General features: G+C 54.6%; 7 protein-coding genes across 7 annotated transcripts; 2 read left to right on the top strand and 5 right to left on the bottom strand.

The window, feature by feature from the left end:
- Positions 1-723: 723 nt before the first annotated feature.
- On the bottom strand, positions 724-1,278 carry HMPREF1541_10394 (uncharacterized protein; the record flags this gene model as incomplete). Its single annotated transcript, XM_008715065.1, has 1 exon — positions 724-1,278. The coding sequence occupies one exon, from the start codon at positions 1,276-1,278 to the stop codon at positions 724-726; it is 555 nt and encodes a 184-aa protein (XP_008713287.1).
- A 4,572-nt stretch (positions 1,279-5,850) lies between these two features.
- On the bottom strand, positions 5,851-6,429 carry HMPREF1541_10393 (uncharacterized protein; the record flags this gene model as incomplete). Its single annotated transcript, XM_008715064.1, has 1 exon — positions 5,851-6,429. One exon carries the CDS (start codon positions 6,427-6,429, stop codon positions 5,851-5,853), a length of 579 nt encoding a protein of 192 aa, XP_008713286.1.
- A 1,168-nt stretch (positions 6,430-7,597) lies between these two features.
- HMPREF1541_10392 (uncharacterized protein) lies at positions 7,598-11,113 on the bottom strand (the record flags this gene model as incomplete). The annotated part of the gene is made up of 1 exon (XM_008715063.1): positions 7,598-11,113. One exon carries the CDS (start codon positions 11,111-11,113, stop codon positions 7,598-7,600), a length of 3,516 nt encoding a protein of 1,171 aa, XP_008713285.1.
- Positions 11,114-12,093: 980 nt separating this feature from the next.
- HMPREF1541_10391 (uncharacterized protein) lies at positions 12,094-12,396 on the bottom strand (the record flags this gene model as incomplete). Its single annotated transcript, XM_008715062.1, has 1 exon — positions 12,094-12,396. A coding segment is annotated over one exon (303 nt), but the record flags the coding sequence as incomplete, so codon positions are not given.
- A 407-nt stretch (positions 12,397-12,803) lies between these two features.
- HMPREF1541_10390 (uncharacterized protein) lies at positions 12,804-14,009 on the top strand (the record flags this gene model as incomplete). The annotated part of the gene is made up of 1 exon (XM_008715061.1): positions 12,804-14,009. The coding sequence occupies one exon, from the start codon at positions 12,804-12,806 to the stop codon at positions 14,007-14,009; it is 1,206 nt and encodes a 401-aa protein (XP_008713283.1).
- A 367-nt stretch (positions 14,010-14,376) lies between these two features.
- On the top strand, positions 14,377-15,906 carry HMPREF1541_10389 (uncharacterized protein; the record flags this gene model as incomplete). The annotated part of the gene is made up of 1 exon (XM_008715060.1): positions 14,377-15,906. The coding sequence occupies one exon, from the start codon at positions 14,377-14,379 to the stop codon at positions 15,904-15,906; it is 1,530 nt and encodes a 509-aa protein (XP_008713282.1).
- Positions 15,907-16,245: 339 nt separating this feature from the next.
- On the bottom strand, positions 16,246-18,265 carry HMPREF1541_10388 (uncharacterized protein; the record flags this gene model as incomplete). Its single annotated transcript, XM_008715059.1, has 3 exons — positions 16,246-16,374; positions 16,428-16,836; positions 16,887-18,265. 3 exons carry the CDS (start codon positions 18,263-18,265, stop codon positions 16,246-16,248), a joined length of 1,917 nt encoding a protein of 638 aa, XP_008713281.1.
- Positions 18,266-18,794: the final 529 nt, after the last annotated feature.

The following is an 18,794-nucleotide window of genomic DNA, read 5'->3' as shown; positions in this document are numbered from 1 at the left end:
CCCCCCCGGCAGTGAAAGGTTTGGCGTAATTTCTCCAACATTCTTCCAAGCGCAAGTGCCTTTCAGTCAGTGTATACTCGACCTGAGAATTCTAGTACAACAGCCGCAATGACTTTCTTTCGGAAAAAGCCGTGGAGAAAGAACAAAAGCACCAAGCCAAAGAAAAAGACCTACACACACTCTCTCTCATCAATATGTGGGGGGAAAAGTCATTAATTCATATCGCTTGGGGTATTTCATCACGAACACTTCCTCCTCCTCCTCTTCCTCGTCCTTCTCCTTCTCCTTCCTCTCGCGTTTGGTAGCCCGACCTCATAGCTTCTTCGACCATTAGAGACCACTTTGCCCAACTTACTCAGATCCTGGCCCCTTGTACGATTACACAGTGACATAAAAAAGACTTGTAGCTCGCAAGGCACAAATTACTTTGTACATTCGTTTCGCCCAGAAAAAAAAAAGTCCATCATAGCTTTTTATATCCATCGCTGAATCGTAAAGAAAAAAAGCCTTGCTCTTCCATCCTGCATGCCAGGGGGGGGAGTTTGTTTCGGAACAAACATAAGATGGGGGTGCAAGTGTGAAAGGTTCCGGGGGCGAAGATGGCCGTCCTGACGATCATGACCCCGATGATCATACCCTGTGTAAAGCTTCGTCGATGTTGAAAGATAGCTTGACGATGACAATGGTTGTGGTGCCGATAGACAGCACTCGGATGCAAGTTCCTCACCAGAACAGGTGCCTTTTCACCTCGCCGGAAAAGAAGGCACCATTGCCGTCGACGTCCATAGGTCCGCTCGCCGGAACCGCCATCTGCTGACTATGGGCTTGTTGTTGGTGGTGCATGCCATGATGAGTGGCCATGTGACTAGGTATGCCGTTTCGATGCACCTGCGGTGCCTGCTGCCAGTGCTGAGTGGGGTCACTGGTCGTATACGCTGGCTGAGGCTGCATACTAAACGATGTGGGTGGAGGCGCACCGTTATAGCGCGAGGGCCCAATGCCACTGTAATCCTGGCTGCCGTTGTACGAGTCATTGCTCATGCTCCGGTATTGTGGCACTGATGATGTCTTCCTTGAGTGGCCGGAAACATGTTCGGATACCTCGACGGAGCTGGGTCGGGAGCTACCACCGCGGCTGTGTTCGTCTTTGAAGTGGCTATGTAGGGCACAGTCCTGTTGCCAGCGACGAATGTTGTCAACGCTGTCTAGAGGAAAGTTCTCCCAGTATTCGATACCTGTCTTTTTGTTGAGGACAGGAGGCGAAGAACGGTTGTTCATCCGGTCGGGTGAGTCTCGGGATGGGCCATTGTGGGGAGCAGAATTGGCGGCGGCTGCGGCTGAGGCTAGTTGGTCGGAGGAGACGAGAGGCAGGAGCTGCAAGAGAAGTGTCTCTGCTTCATGGAGTCGATGCTCGAGCCCTTCAATATAGCCCTTTGCTGGACCCCTAAAAGGAAGTTAGAACAAAGGTGCATCCCTAAGCAGCAAACTTTGTGCCAGGACCAATCATGCAAGGTGCAGGTTGTAGGACTTTGAGGGCCAATAGCCACACAGATCAGACTCTGATGCGTCTTTCAGGCGAGGCATCATGATGCACTGCTCTGGCTGAGGCTTGACGGGAATGCAAAGTCACGTACGACAGTGCCAAGACCAAGGGCACGCGTCTCAAGGACGAGATTGTACCAAGTCAACGGACTGGATGCAGGAATGCGCAATTGAGAATGAAGATAAACTCACCGCTTGCGTTGTTCAGGCCAGGTGCATACAATTCCCGCTGCACTGCACTGGGAGCATCCGGATCTATTCGGCCAAAAAAGCGTCAGGTTAGCACCTCGCTCGACTCGAGAAGTAGGATGGTTCGACAGAATTGACAGGGGAAGGATGCGAGGGCGTAGCAGAGAAATTTGGGAGGTCTCGGCTCGCCTGGCCTTGTCGCGCCAACGTCTCTGGACCAGCAGCTGACGCCTGTAGGCAAAACGATTTTGCAGCTAATACGGCACGCAGCGCTCAGGCAAGCCTCTGGACATTTTGGGATGGCGTGTGAGATCATCAATCCCAGGTTCCACATGCACAAGCGGGAGATCGGCTAGGGTGCTGACATGGTGCGCCATGCAATCCCGTAAGGCAACCCCCAGCGCACTGGCTGACGACCCACCCGGGTTTGTGGTAGATGGGAGGAAATGGTGCGGTGTACTAACCTATCACCACTGCACTGTTGCTTGCGTTAGCGGACTGTGCATGCTGCAGGGAACCGTGGTATATGCACTGCGACTCGGAATCCGCCGCCACGTGGAATTTCGCTTCGTACCTCTTTTCGAGAAGTACCTGGATTCTGCCCCGAAAGGCCGGACAAATGGATGACATACCTTCTGCTTCTTGGTCCTGCAGCCATTGCAGGCTCCACTGATTCGGGAAGGCATGCTCTCGTTCTCGAATCTTCGAGATGACTGTACTAGGTAGGGGTAGATTACCACGCGCCAAAGCCGAAGCGTGTCAAACGTGCTTGTGCCCACGAATGCAGCTGGCACGAGTACGGCTAGCAATCGGGATAGTGTGACCGTCAAATCGGGTACACGGGTGCGATATGTTGTAGTTGCTGCAGTCGACGGCTAGTGTCCTGTTCCTATGACTGGTCGGAAGATTTGCTGGAGCTGGATTGGACAAGAGGCCAACGTTCAGGAAGATAGATGGGAATGGACGTCTTGGCAGTATCAACTTCGACCTTAACGTAAAGTGTCGAGTGAGGCGGTGATAATTTGGGCAGAGAGTGCCACTTCTTGACTTGCGAAATGGAGTAACCCTTTGTACGAGAGAACCAGTTAGATGTGGGAAAGTCTAAGAGGGCTTGTTGTTATATGAGCCCAAGGTCAGGTCTCGGAGGGTTTTAGTTGGTTTCCGCAAAAGGCCTAGAAGCTCACTGTCGGAAAGGCGAGGGCAGATGAGGCCCCAAAGGCGCTTCTCGAGAATGAGTCGGCAATACGTAATCCTGCAGAGCCGCGGCAGCGGTTGTAGGGGCCTGGTCAAGGGGAAGTGAGGTCTATGTCGAAGAGGAGGAGTGAGCGCAAAGGTGATGTTTTGCAGCGATCAGCAAAGGAGCCGAATCGAGGGAGAGATAGGATTGGGAATGAGGTTGATCCAGTACAACCAAGGCGGACTATACGCACGGCCGATACAAGGGTCCACCAGTTCGAGAAGCGAGACTAGAAAGCGAAACGCCGTTATTGCTGTTGCGACAGCCCGAAGCGGCCTGGTGATGGTCTGCCGGAATGGTGGTTCGATGTGTGACGGAGACGGCGTAAGTGAATCTCGCGCGCGGTAGAGGTCCGAGAATAGATGGTAGAAACAGTACTGTGACTCCACGTCATGGCCGACCGGACTATCGACTCGCAACCACGAAGACGGGAGAAGCCAGGAGTGTGTGTCAGCCCTGCGGAAGACGATGGAAAGGCGAGCTCGCCAGATCGAATGAAGTACTAGCGGGAGCAACAGCTCATTGGCAATGAGCGATGACAGTGGTCGACGATATCGCCAAACAGGCAATTGGAGTATGGATCAGGAAGTCTCATGGAACGACGATCGTGGGCTGGTGCAGCATGCTGAGTCAGGGCCGACGTTAAGGTCTGACGTTCCCTGCGGAATTGCCGCATAAGAGAAGAGCGGTGGTGCTACGGGTGGCTTTACCGCAAGCCGTTTAGGCTCCGGCTAAACGATGGGCCTGGGCAGTGGTTTAAGTGCTGACAAGCGTCTTAAGCGTCTTGAACTGCCTCGTCGCCCAACAGCTGCCCTGTTAAGGCCCTGCTTAAAGGCCAGCATACGCCTTAGACGACCATTTGGTTATGTTGTCTACACCGTCTTTCCGCGCCCCGTGTCAGCGCAACATGCCCCCCACGCATCTCGCGCTCGCTCCCGGTCTTGCCCTTCAAAGCACATTCTTCGGAGTTGTCGAACATGGTAGTCAATGATCGACAGCAGTTGTTGCTGTTCTTTACGCTGACGGGAAACTCCTCGTGTCTGCCCATGTCTTCTGGAATATCGGCGATGACTGTCCGTACTTTTGTCCCGTCGGTTCCCATCGCTTGGCCCGCCAGTCCTGCTTTGGCTATTGATTACTCTTCACATCTTCAACTTCGGGTTCGTCCGCATTGTTAAGCAGCCAGCCTCGTCTGACTGCTTCTGGTAGGTGTTCTATTTAGCACTGCTACCGAACGCTGCGGAGAGTCATAATTAGGACAACCAAGGGCACGCCTGTTCGACCCAGAGACTCATCATTGGAGCGCACGTATCACCATAGTAGGCAAGTCTCTGCTAACTTCCATTTCCCCTGCGGTCAAATCTTCGTCTTGAGGGAATCCCTAGGTTCCAATACTCGTGCGGCTCGTGCAAGCGAATGACACAGAGCTTGGACATACCCCATGCGGTAAGTACCCTATCCAAGACCTTGACACCTCGCGAGCTTAGGCAGCCTAAGCGGTTATGTTAGCCGCCCGCAGCCGCCGCACCCGCCCCCTGTCGCGTGATATGGCGACGAGGATCCAGTCTTCCTCTCATGCGCTCCTCACTTTCAACCACTTGACCCTTGAATACGCTCGTCGTATAGTAGGTTGAAGCAGGCCGCCGTGTACAAGTCGCCGATTTGTGGCGGGCTGCAACCTTTAGGGATGCCTGAAAAGCGGAGTTGCAGGCATCATGCATGGTACGGACATTTAAGTCCAACGTCGGGCTTCAGCAGCCACAGCCGTGCATGCGGTACGCCCGCTTATCATCCAGCATACTGCGTGTCGGTGATAATTGTCCTCCGAAACGGTGATTGTTTTTTGGGTTGGCGATGCTTTGCTGACAATCAGCTTGCACTCGGTCGAGAGACTGGTTCGTCCGTCTTTTGTGACGTATTCATAGTACGCGATTCAGAACCTAGGCGAATGCGGAGGAATAAGGACGTTGTAGAGTTGCCAGAGAAACACTCTGACGTGTCGCTGATGTGTCCTCCGAAGAGATCTTAGATTCATGGAATTGAAATGTAGGCGATTGTGTGTAGGTCTTGTGTGACTAGTGTTAGGTAACTGTGCCCCTTGCCCTTCAATCGGCCGTAGCGAGGACCTATATATGAGGTTCTTTCCCATTTCTTGGAAGCAACGCAAGCCTCTTTCCGAATAGCCAGCCACAACAGGTGATATGGCACCGATATGCTTCGCCCACTGCACCAAGATCTGCGTTCTCGGCGGCGAGGCTGCGATCGGAGCCTCGTCGCAAACTTGAGAGAGGCTGTCATAGGTCGCTTAATTGTTGATCCGTGTCTCGAGACACGCAAGCTCGTAAAGGTACTGCCCGTTTAGAGGCTGCAACCGGGGCTATTTTAAGGGCCAAAAAGTTGTTGCGGCTCTGCTTCGTCGTTGTAGTCGTCGCGGTTCGTCGACCTCAGCTTTAATGCCAGTAAGGCTAACACAGGACATTTTTGCAAAAGGAAGTCTGCCTGAACCCCTTCTAGCATGGTCCTCACGAGTCCCCCCGGTACGTCCATGGATGATCATGGATCCTAGCTACGCCTGTCCTCAGTCTGAACACTAGAAGTCACGCTGTGCACGACCCATGCCGATAAAACTTCTTCAAAGAGGCCAAAGCTTGAGGATCCGTCTCACGAGTGCAGTCGTGTAGTGGAAGGGCGCGAGAACCTTGTTACTCGTCACGCACCTGATCCTCAACCGACCCTCACCTGATCCAGAAATCTCTCAGCTCACACGACCGTCAAAAGAAGCCATGGCAATGGTTTCCGACAACAGGTTTACCACTTCCTTGTGCGAACAAGCTCGTTAATCATTGGGAGTCTATCGCTAACAACTGCACTTCACCTCAGCCTCAGCCTAGGATACTCTTCCCCGGCGTCGCCATCTGAATGTCCCTCGCACTCCCCCTCTCGCTTCCATACATCCAAAACTGCAAACCCAGATACGCATCGCATGCGGCCTGGAACATACCACACAGCTTGAACGGCCAGGGCACCGGCTCGCTCGCCCCAAAAAAGTAGCACATCTTCATCGCATCGCCCATCAACCAATTGATGATCACACTGACCCGAAACCCCTTGCAGCTCCGCGCACTGTGGTTCTTGTAAATTTGAGGCAGCGGCAGCGTCGCCTCGATGGCCAGTCCCGTATATCCCAGGAGCCCCACGTACGCCGGACTGTACGCTAGCCACGGCAACAGAATCTGAATGACAGCGAGGCTCCCCGCGAAGTATCCCAGAAAGACGAAATACGACTTGCTGTTGGACCAGCGCCAGAAGTCGTAGGGGCGGCGAACACTCAGTAGCTCTTCGAGAGCAGAGCGGGAATGCCCCGCGAAGGGTATGTGCTGCAGACCGTTCTTTTCACCACTGGGCGGCCGATTGTCGAGCGCAACCTTGAGCAGCGTAATTTGCACCGCTATCATGAGCATGGCCTGCACGAGCAGGGCGGTATCGTAGTGTTCGCCGAACCAGTAGAACACCCTATGAGCCCGTCAGCATGCGTCCACACGTGTCTCTTCCCAAGTCTATGGGTCGTCGTTGTCGTCTCCGCATCCCGCGATTAGCCCGGCAGAAGTAGTCACTCACTTCAAGATGCTAGCCAGCAGCATAATCAACGGAATATCCAGACTGAAGCCCGCGCTCGTCTTGCTCCGGTGTATGCTAACGATCTGATCCGCATAGCTCGTGACGGGACTCGCGATCAAACTGTTGGGCGCATGGTATCAGCTCCTACTACATCCTATTCCAGGCGCAAAGAGGGCGAACAAACGTACAACAGAGGCGCCAAATAGTCCACCACGGCCTGAAAAACACCCATAATCTTCGCACTGTCTAGGTGGCCGGTGTCGTCAAGGAAATCTTTCGGCGGACACGTGCGGGAGCTGCATGAGGGGGGGGGAGAAAACTGCCGAATTCCGTCCTTCGTCGCCCCGAATACTCGATGCAGTATCTACGACAGCATAGACACGCGTCGTGAGTAAAAGCAAGAACAGGAGCAAGTCATATTGAGAGGAACGTAGGATGTGAAAAGGTACAGGTCGCTGTACTGTAGTAGTCAGCCAGCGGCAAAAAGAAATTCATGGAGCGACGGCGCAGCCGGAAGGCCGGGTCATGCTAGGAACAGGTCTAGCGGCAGCCTATCGCCCCTATGACGATCTCCGGCCATATCCGGTGATGGCGCCTGGAGCCGATACGAGCTAAGCTCTAGGGCTTGTATGTACAGCACATCCAGAAATAGTCTTTCCGTAGGCGGTAATGAAGATCCCCATCATGCTGCAATGGTGAAGAAAACATGGCATAACAGTAAGTAATCATTCATTGGAATCTTAAAGCTCATTGCATCGTCAAGAATCGGCAGCTGGTGTTACAACGTGAAAGAACCAGACATCTCGCGTGGGTCATCCTTATCCCCAATCCAAATATCCAGTTTTCCAGGCATTGGCCTCAGCCGGACTGTACACCACCACAACATGATCCCAACCTGAGATCATGTTTCGCCAAACAAGTCGGACTTGCACAAGCGCAAACGAGCATACCCAAACGCCCCATACTTTTTCGTGATAATCCACACGGTCCCCAGAGACACGTGCGTTCGACTCATAGACACTCCCATTCCGCCCACACACACCATCTGGCTTGTCGATCCGCCAACACCAGGGCACGCCACGTGCCACGTTCCTGTACCTTCACTACACTCTCCCACACGCTCCCCATCACCTCGCCGTCGATTTCCTTGAGCGCCGTCTGCTGCGGAAGCCCTTCTGCCTTTCGACTCAATCGGATAATGCGTCCTCCAGGACTCTGAATCGCAAGCTTGGCTGGCTTTTCCTTGATCTTCGTTCCATTGGATAGGCTATTCGTGCTTGGTTCACTCGGCTGACTGCCTGCCGCGCTGCTCGTCATGCTCATCGCGCTGGCAGGTCGAATTAATGGGTTCGGGCTGGCTGGTCGGGCGCCGTCCAGGGCATTCTGCTCACCGGACGAACCTGGGCTGGCTGGGTTCTGGCGCACGCAAAAAACATACGTTTCGCCGGCGCCGAGACGCCAACATTGCGGTTGGACGACGTACAGGTCGTGTTTTGATGCATGAGGAGTCGGGTGCCGCTTCACAAAATCGTAAGCAGGATTCTTGCCTGTGTGGTAGATTGGGACGGCAAGCGCCAGAGGGTGCACGATATCTCGAGCGCTGAGCATCAATCCTTTCTTTCCCGCATACACTTTCAGCACGCCCTGTCCTTCATCTCCTGGGAGGACAGCTTTGATCATATACCGCTTCTGGCTGATTTCGGTGTTGGGAACGGTTCGGTACCATACGGGTTGGGCCAGAATTCTTTTCTTGCTCACGTTATCAGGATCCTCATAGAGATCGCCTTCTTGGTCTCGAAGGAAGCTCTTCGCTTCTACCTCTGCGACAATCTCAACATCGGCGGGTACATTGACTGAGATCGTACACACTTCAAGCTCTTCGAGCCGTATAATGCTAGTATCGTAAGCGTGCATGCTGAGCCCCAGTCGAAAGAACGACGGGCATGCGCCCGGCAATGCAAGCAGCGTATCTGGGCTGACAGGCGGAACCATGCGCTGCTGCTGTTCATCCACAGGCACGTGAGTCCAGCACATCTCAGAAGGTCGAGCCAGGAAATACCAAGCCTCTGCTATGCTGTTGCTGACTCCCGAATACTGTGAGCGTTTGGGGTGGGTCGGACTTGCAATGCTAGCATCTAGCATGCGCCACTCGTTGTCAACCAGAACAGTATTCCAGAAGTGATTGGGTCTTGCGACAGCATCAAGATCCATATCTTCACCAGGTGTCTTCAGGTAGCCTTGTACAACTTCTGCTGGCACACCAATGCTAGCACACATTTCCGCTACGAGGACAGCGATTTCACGGCTGCTTCCTCGTTTGGTCTGAATGACCCTCCTGGTGTCTGTTTGACAGCCGTCATCGAAGCCGTCGTCCTCCCAGCTAATTCTTTCAGCACACCAGATGAAGATTGCTCGTAGTCGCTGCACAATACTTCGGTACGGGCGACACACATAGCCGGTTGCGAGTATTGCTGCAGTGATACTCGTGGGCAAGCTGGTTATGAATCTTGCAGCTTTATCGACCTGGCTAAAACTCGGATTGCTCAATTGAAACGGCTCATAGACTGGACGGCCTTCCGCATCCTCGTCACCCTGCCGATCAGTGTAAAGCTCTTCGACCGGACAGATCACTGGATGGTCAAGCATCTGACAACGATTGGCCCGCTCCTGGCGCTCAGAAGGCGCCGGTGTGTTCGAGCGATTTATATCGCGCCTGGTGATGAACCAGTCGGTTCCAGCTCCGCCGCCGAGACCCATTTCGCTGGCGGCATCTCGACCATAGCTCAGATTTGACATGCTCTGGTTCTTCTTGTGCATGATGCCGAGTGCTGTACCACCAGCGATGCCCGTCATCTTGGTTGGCGACGAAGCACCGCTCCGAGAGTCGGTTCCGATGGTACTTCGAGCGCTTGCGGCTCCAGTCTTTGCACTGTCCAGCAGTTTCTTGAAGAAGCCCTGCTTCTTGGCCTTGGGTGTCATCAACCCGCCCAATCCGCTGTTTGATCGATGCTCGTCGTCCCAGCCCACTGCGGACCGCGCCCCAGATCGTGCGTCGTCAGCGAACATCGAGCCAGTAGTTGGCGTTTTGGGTCTCGAAAGACTGAACGGCAGCTCCGACCTAGTGCCGGCGCTTGTCACAGGTCGTTCGTTAGCATTTCGCTTTCTCGCCAGGCTCCCAGCACTCGTCGCACTGAAGCCCCCTGCAGAGTAGCCGCTGAAAACACTTTGGCTGGTCATACTCGTCTGAGTTGAGAAGTTCGTTGCGACGCTCTGGACGCCACTTGAATTGGTCGAATTGGTCTTGGTGGTGTACGTGCGGTCAAGGTTCTGTGCTCTCATATCGATAGCCGATTTTCTCTTGCGCATGGAAAAACGTCGATTGAAGGCAGAAGTCGGCCGACCTTGAGACGGCGGCAACGGCGAGTTCTTGGGTGGCGGCTCCGGGGGGTCACTGCCCATCCCTTCCTGTGGTTGCGCTTCTCGTGCTTCTTGCATCCGTCGCAGCCTGCTCTCCATGCGCTGAACATAGGTCTCGAGCTGGTGAGGACCATCAGTGTACTGCTCCGGACTGTTATGTCTTTGGCTGTAGTTGATACGTTGTTCGGAATAACTACTTCCCCCAGCACCTAAGCCGAGTGATGTAAGTGGTCGAGCAGGGGGGCGCTGAGTTCGGCGTAGATTGTCAAAGGCTTCCGGAGACCAAGGATTGAGTGGCTCTTCGGTTTCTCGAAACGAGCTTTGGCGCTCCAGCGTCATTACATCGAGCGAGCTCATGACATCGTCCATCGCATCTCGAATCATCGGCGGAGTATGTCCATTGGGAGTTGGAGGTGTGGGAGATGGCGTACGCGGGTGGTGAATGTGTAGTTCATGCGGATCGACTGCGGCGGGCCACGGCGATGGAATCCGACTTGGATCAACAAGCGCTGGTTGGGGTGACGGCGCTCTGGAATAACTTTCACCAACACCACTCCTATGAGGAGGGGGCGGTGGAGGCGGTGATGAGCCAATGTCATTTTCTGGCATCGGCGAGGGTGTTCTTGATGGTCCTCTCGATGTAGGACGCTGTTGCCATAGCACAGTCGAAGGAGGATTGGCGGGATTGTGACTGGATTGTCGCTGCGGCGCTGATTTTTGAACTGACGATGCGCTCGCTGAGCCTGTAGGGGTCTGCGCCGTCTTGTACCCTTGGAATGGCTTCCATGATCTTGCTCTCTCTTTCTTTTCCTGCTTCTCTTTTGCGGCTCGTGCTGCACTGTCCGTTTTCTGAAGCTCTGGCAACGGACTGACTGATCGGCTGATGGGAACGAAGTTTTCTTCGAGGATAACGACAAAGTTCGAAGGAAAGAGTCCCATCATTCTTCGATCCCTCCGCAGTCTACCCATCCACCACGATCCATCGCCCGCGTTGAGACATTCAATTAGGTCGCCTTCCACAAAACCGAGGTCTTTATCGGTTTCACCACCCCAGGAGTACACTGCGCGGCACCAGCAAGGAAACTTTGTCGGTAGTTGTGCCGACGCCATTGTTGACGTGTGCTGCCTCACGTTGGGCTTCGTTCGAACATTGACCGCAACCGTGTGCTGCCCAGATGTAGTGTTCTGCAGCCTCAATGACGATTTTGGTGTCGCGAAATAGAAAGCGCGACAATAGGGCTCGAGTTTGCGATTGGTTGGCGCGTTGGTCGTATTGCAGAGTGAAAGGTGTTGTTCCGTGGGTGTCGAACGCAGCCGCCTGGTAAAGCAAGACCGACCCTGGTCGCAGCTGCCCGCCAAGCAAGAATCATAATATACTTCCCGAATAGGCGAAGCGCGATCTACCCAATCGGACCAATCCTTCGCCAGTCCTTCGGCTTGATGAGAGCAAGCTCAGCTGAACCTACCACATTTGAGCAGCCTCCAGACCTGGCAGCACTTGTGCCAACTTTGTATCTGTGTGGAAGGTTCCGTGCTCTGATCATGCTCCCTGTGCCAGGTCAAATCTGGCAGTGACCGCCCCCACTCAGTACTGAGTTGCAGCGCGTTCTACAAAATTGGCGAAGCAGATTGACCACTCGTCTCTAGCTGAGATTGTTACACGGGAATAACAGCGATGGAGAAGTTTGAATAAGCCGCTAATCGGGGGCGGCACTTTTTACACCTGTCTTCTTTTGAAGTACAAAACACCGTTAGAGCATGGATGGCAGAGCGCAACCAAAGACAGCCGAACGAAGATGTCGTGATGACTTCAAGCTATGTACAGGCTCTCAACGGATCCTTTTGCTGCATCTCATACTTTACTTGTTGCGCGGTCTATTCCAGATGCTCGACTTTGGGAGAGGAGTACTCGTTACTCCAGGGCGGACGCATCCTGCACATCAGGATCTATCGACCCGTTCCGCCGTCTTCGCTCGAACGGGTCTTCTCTCATCTCCACTCCTGGTCCAACTGAATGTGTGCCGCGGCTTTGCGGCCAGACCTTCACATTTGTTAGAATAGACTCGCTCAAAGACGCGCCTCTTGTAGCTCACATTTGTTGAACTCCATCCAAGTCTAAAAGCAAACTCATGTGCGAAAAGCTCTCCAAACCCAAGCATTAAGCCATTGACAAACGGTAATATCAAGTTGATGGCTGCCCCACGCAGCAATGACCAGACTGTCGGTGGCTGATATATGATCACGGGTTGTTCTCCATTGTTGTTCGATGACTGCGGTGGACTCGATGAAGGCGGTGATAGTGAAGAATATGGCTCAGAGTCGGAAGGTATGGTCAGGGCAGATGCGGACAGATCGCGCGTAGGGGACGGCGAGCGTTCCGAACGAGATGTCATGATGCCGAATTGAGGGGAGTCTGGCTATGGTTTGCGGTGAGGACTATGCGTATCAACTAGACAAGCTTGCCACTTCGAGACATCCTCATACACGATGTCTTCTCCGTAAAGACTAATCTCGATGAGAAAAAGAAACAATGAAAGTGCGAAGAAAGACGTGAAGTTGGAGACCAAAGATGTTCCGCCGTGAATTTGCTGCTCTGAAGGCACCGAGGAGCGGTTGTGCTTCGACCAATCACAGCACGGCAAGGTGTCTACCAATGACGCACCTTGCTCTGCCTTCGTTGAAAGCACTCGTCCGCGTCTGCCTTTCTCTTACTTACCCTTTCCTCTGCCACCTTTGCACTTATTCCTCCTTCTTAACATCTTGAGTTAGTTCATACCCAACCGACTGCTGTTACATCACCATGGCGGACTCGGTTAGCGACGAAAAGGTGCAGCAGTTTAGCCACATCACTGGTGCACCTCCCCGCCTCGCCGCTCAATTCGTCGCTGCGAGCGGAGGTGACATCGAATCTGCTGTTGCCAGCTACTATGCTGCACAAGAAGACAACACCGAGGATCCAGCCAACGATTCCGATTATGTCGACGACGACGGACCCCAGGGGTCTCATACTAGATCGGCTGGTGGTGGCCACCGTTTAGGTGATCCCTCAGACCCGTCAGCTGCGACCGCATCAACATCTTCCTCCAAGCCCTCCAAAGCCCCAAATCAGAAGAAGTTCGCTACGCTCGGCGACTTCAACTCTGGCTCGAAAAATGACGACGACGATGATGATGACGAGAAGCAAGACTTCTTTGCAGGTGGCGAGAAGTCAGGCCTGGCCGTGCAAAATCCAGATGATCTGAAGAAGCGCATACTGGAGAAGGCACAGAGAGCTGGTCCGCCGCCCAAAGACGCTCCTTCCAAGAAGACACATTTCAAGGGCGCCGCACACACTCTCGGTTCAGATGATACCCCCTCGCAAGAGATTGCAGCCCCTCCACAGCCGCTTGCACCTCCGGAGAGAGTCGAACGCACACTTCACTTCTGGACTGATGGCTTTTCTGTCGATGACGGCGATCTCTATCGTTCTGACGATCCCCGCAACGCTGAGCTGCTCGAGCTTATTCGGCGTGGCCGGGCACCTCTCCGCATCATGAATGTATTGCCTGGTCAGGAGGTGGACGTTGAGATCAAAGAGCACAAGGAGCAGCAGTATGTCAAGCCTAAGAAAAAGTACAAGCCATTTGATGGGTCTGGCAACCGTCTTGGTAGCCCGACTCCTGGTGTCGGCGGCGTTCAATCAATGCCCGGCGCATTCGAAGCTCCTGCTGCATCTGCGCCAGCTGCCGCAGCTGTACCTGCCAACCCTGCCAACACATTCGACGAGTCTCAGCCTACCATTACATTGCGGGTCAGCCTCGGTTCGGGCACACGGCTTACTTCACGCTTCAACACAACTCAGACAGTGGGTGACTTGTACGACTTTGTTCGACGGGCGGAGTCAGGCGGTAGAGAGTTCGTCATGCAGACAACGTTTCCGTCCAACGAGCTGAAGGATCTGGACCAGCAGCTTGGGGATATGCCGGAGTTCAAACGTGGTGGTGCCGTGGTCCAAAAGTACATCTGAGGGAGTTTTGACAGAAGCACGGTAGACATCCACTCGCATAAGCGCACGGTGTTGGGCGGGACAGATCTGCTTAGCAGACAGACTTAGAGCGGCAATGGTCAAGACATCACTTGCACTCGTGTAAAGCGAATAATGAAGCACTGAATGAAACCGAAAAGAAAGACGCGTGACGGAGGCTTGGCACGCTATCCCGCGTCCCAAACTTTTCCCCGACAAGTGAAGCAGCTCATCGATGATCACTGCGACCATCTTTAGAAGCCCTTGTGCCTCCAACCCACAATGCTGCCGCGTGCACAAGGTCTGAAAAGGCCGGCTGCAACCTTGAGACCTAGTAGAACAGGTCTCGCATCGATAAACATAGCTCGAAATGTTGGTTTTGCTCCGGGCGTCATTGAAACCACAAACTGACTTGGTACAGTTTTCATCAAGGCCTCTTGCGACGCCGCGCGCATACTCGAAGCGCCCGCAACTTAATTACGCCCACTCGGCATTGCTCAGCCAACAAAGTCGCTCTATATCGTGGACTGGATGGTGGTCCTCTAAACCCTCTGCGCCCGAGAATCCTCCATCAAATCAAGCCGTGATCGATCCTGCCTCATCACAAATCTCAGATCTCAAAGATCCTGTCAAAGCGTCGCTTGCCACAGCAGATACTCCTGACCCATCATACCTGCATGGTGTACCAGCCGACCAAGCGAAGCCCGAGCTACTGGAAAGAGTTGAAGATGCAGTCCTTGGGCCAACAGACGGCGCCGCCGACCTCGCCGACATCTCTCAGATTCCAGAGCGTATCGGCTACCTGACCGAGGTCTGTGGCTTACAGTACTGGTATGGATTTACTTCCTCTGTGCAATGGGTGATGGAGCACATTCACGTATGGGGTGGGGTTCCATGGAGTGTCACAATCATTGCTACCGCAGTGCTCATCAAGCTTTCTTTCTTCAACTTTAACTTGATGGCGAACAGATCGGGAACTAAAATGCGAGAGATCCAGCCCTACCTTCAGCCCTTAAAAGAAGATTACAAGGCAGCTGCAATGAGAGGAGACCGGCAAGAAGCAATGCGCCTTGGTAAACAAGTGAGGGCGTTGAGCAGGGAGAGTGGCATCAAGGCGTGGCACGGCTTCTTACCATTGATCCAGATCCCCTTCACGTTCGGCGGATTCCGCACATTGCGAAATGCAGCAGACCTTCCTGTGCCTTCAATGGAAGCCGAAAGCTTTCTCTGGCTGGACAGTCTGGCCGTCAGCGATCCATACATCTTGCCTGCCATCATAGGCATCATGACCTATCGCGGATTAAACAAACAAATTGCGAATATGGGCGCCAACAATCCGGGAGCCGGTATGATGGTCATCTTCAAGTACATCCTGCCGGTGGTCTCGGTGCTTTTCTGCCACTACCAGTTGCTGGCTGTCCAGATCTGGTTCTTGTCCCAGACATTGTTGACACAGCTTCAGCTGACGCTTCTCAACAATGATACTTTCCGGAGTCGCTTCGGCCTTGGCCCCTCCCCGGCAAACATCCCGCCCCCGCAGCCCACCGATGCCTTCGGTTATCAGACGAAGTCAGACGTTGGTGGCATGCGGCTCCGTAACAAGACGATCGACGTTTCTATCAAACCAAAGCAAGAAGCTGCGCCGGAGACGGCACAGAATGTCAGTTACATCGACAAGGCCGTTGGCAAATTCAAGTCTTCCTTCCAATCCTACACCAAAGATGGCCGTGAACTAGCCTCAAGCACCCGTCAATCACAAGAGGACAAGGGCAAGCAGAAAAGTCTAGATGCGTACGAGCAACAGGAGCAGGAGAGACAAGAACTGGAGAGGCAAGCGAGGAACCCCAAGCCTCATTCGAGCCAAATCGCTGGCATGAGACTGAAGACAAGAAAGTCTTAGAAGGGCCCTTGTGTACCAAAGCAAAGATCGATTTGTGTTGTACAATATTACCTGCATGGCGGTTGGTTGTGGTATAGGGTCAAAGCACAGCACCCAAAGGCGTTGTTCGCGCATGACTCACAAACATAGTCTTCTAGCATGACTAGACAGCAACCACTCCATTCCTCTACTTCGGATGTCAGGTCGTTTTAACGGCTTCAGAGTTTGTCTGGAACCTAAGAGATCCTCTTGAGAGTGGCAGCCCGAGTTATCGGGCCCGCCATTACACAAAAATGGCCTTGAGCATCGTCACGAATTCCCCATGCTCCTTTACGGAGAAGCAGTGACATGCGCGGCTTTCTATGTCGTCCCATTCTGCCTTGTTTGCTCCGCAGCTTTGGAGCCCTTCTCCCGATAGAAAGGCTTTGGCACGTTGTCATAGTATGGGACAACGATCACGTCCTCGTCATCTGTCTGCCCAACCATGCTCTTCGGCTCGTTAGCTTTTACAACTCGCCATTCTGAAAGACTTCAAAACTTACCTTTGTCGTATCCGTCACAGGCTGGCGAGAAACGATCAAATTCAACAGACTCGCTCTGTTGCCCTCCACCAGCTCCTTAGTAGTCTTTGCAACGTCCTCAAACCGCTCGACAATGCGGCCGTCGCAGCCGAAACCCTGCGCCACGATGTCGAAGCGACAGTTGGGCGATAGCTCCGAGGCCGGACGAACGCTTTCCGACTTCTCGTAGATCAGATCTTGGCCAGCTACGCTCATGCCCCAGAAGTAATTGTTCATGACGACCGTCAGCACCCTGCACCCGTGTCGGGCGTACGTATCCAGCTCTTGAATGTGGAAGCCAGCTGATCCGTCACCGTGGATGTTCACCACCAGCCGGTCGGGGTACGCCAGCGCCGCCCCGAGTGAGTATCCCCATCCGTTGCCTAAGAACCTAGAAGTAACGTCAGTATAACCGCCTGGAGTCGAGAGTTGGCAACAAACCCGAGGTAGCCCGTCGAGACTAGAGCGTGCGCTGCTCGGGCGTGCTCGAGCAAGTCCATGGCCCACACACCCGCCTCGCCGCCATCGATCAGCACAATGCTATCCGGAGGAATACTCTCAAACACCGCCTTCAACGCGTGATACGGATGCAGTAACCCGTCCTTCGCCTTGGAGTCCTCCTTGTCATACTTACTCCCCAAGCCCTTCAATTCCTTGACCGTCGTTGCCCACTCGTCCCTGGCCGGCACCTCCACCTTCGATTCCTTGACATGTCGCAAGAACGCTTCCACAAACACGCCCGCATCACTGACCAACCCGAGCTGCACCGGCAACGAGCGCCCGATCTCCGCCCCATCGAGATCCACCTGCACGATCGTTGCCTCCTCAGGAATGATAGCATAATTCCGCCCGCCCAGCAGAAACCCCGTCCTCGCGCCCAGGAGCAGCACGAAATCCGGCCTCTCCTTGCCCAGATACGGCAGTGCCGCCAACTTCGTAGCCGGCCCGCCCCTCCAAGGGTTATCACGCGGCAACGCCGGCGCGAATTTGGAGCTATAGTACACTGGCGTCTTCATCTCCTGCGCCAACGCCAACAAGCCACTCTCCCTCTTCCCCGGGCTCGTCAACCTCGCCGCTCCCGTCCCCACCACCACCACCGGCCTCTTCGCCACCGCCCACAAGCCAGCCAACCTCTTCAACGCCGCCCCCTCTGGCCCCGGCGGCCTGGCGGCCTCGCACCCCAACGCCCCAAAACTCAACGCCGCCTGTGACCGTGGCGGGCTGAACAGCACGTCGATGGGGAAATCGACCACCACGGGGCCCGGTATGCCTTGCTGCGCCGCGCGGAACGCATAGCTGACGATGCGGGGGATTTCCTCGACGTTGGTGCAGCGGTGTGCGAATTTTGTCATCGGCTTCGCGAGCACGACCTGGTCATGGAACCCCTGCAGGGCGTTCGTCTCGGCCTCCCGCAGGGGCGGCGAGCTCGTCACCACGAAGACGGGGCTGCGGTCTGCGCACGCGGTCGCGAGCCCCGGCAGCGCGTTGCTGAAGCCCGAGTTTGCGGTGACGAAGGCGACGCCGACTGTGGGAGTGGTGTTGTCGGAGGCGGCGGGGTCGTTGCTGCCGCTGCCGGTGGAGTTGGAGGGGGCGAGTTTGGCGTAGGCTTCGGCGGCTTGCACGGCGCAGGTCTCGTGGCGGGTGTCGATGAGCCGGATCGGGGGCGTGCAGAAGGCGCAGCCCACGAGGAAGGCGTCGAGGTGGCCGCCGTGCAGGCCGAAGGCGAGGGTGACGCCCAGGTGCGAGAGGGACTGGGCTACGAGGTCGCCGCCGAGGAGGGCCCGGGCGGGTGGGGTGCGGAACTCGAAGGGGGGTGGCATGGTTGCTTTCCTGGATTGCTCGGCTAGGAGGTGATGGTGCTGGTGTTACTCGTTTCCCCGGGCAGGTGCTCAGAGTCGCTAAGATGCTGTGCGTTGGCAACTACGGTACGAGGTAGATGTATTCGGCACTTGCAGATGAGTATTGCACGGTGCAGCGTTGCAGAGACAAGACCAGATCGAGAAATCGTGTGCTCAGTCGCCAGGCAAGATCCTGTATAAGGAAGATAATGTCCTTGATCTAATAACGCTCACGAGTCAGTCCCACGGTCCATATGTACTTGCACCGAAAGCCCGAGGCTCAGGCAGTGAAATGCCAGCAGCCAATCACGCCAACCGCCTTGTGCGGGGTGTGGGTGTAGGATCGTCGAACAACCGGGTGTGATCCATGCATGCACCTAGGTGAGCAAAGAGACTGAGTCAGTGATCGGCTGCATATGCAAACCCCCTAAAAGGAATACTCTTCGCAGCGGTGCCATTCCCTCTTCTCGTCCCCCCTCCCCTTTTTACCTCTACATCTCAGCATGTCGTC

Source organism: Cyphellophora europaea (genome assembly GCF_000365145.1).
Source record: "Cyphellophora europaea CBS 101466 unplaced genomic scaffold supercont1.12, whole genome shotgun sequence".
Lineage (NCBI taxonomy): Eukaryota > Fungi > Ascomycota > Eurotiomycetes > Chaetothyriales > Cyphellophoraceae > Cyphellophora > Cyphellophora europaea.
This window is presented reverse-complemented; position numbering and strand designations above follow the sequence as displayed.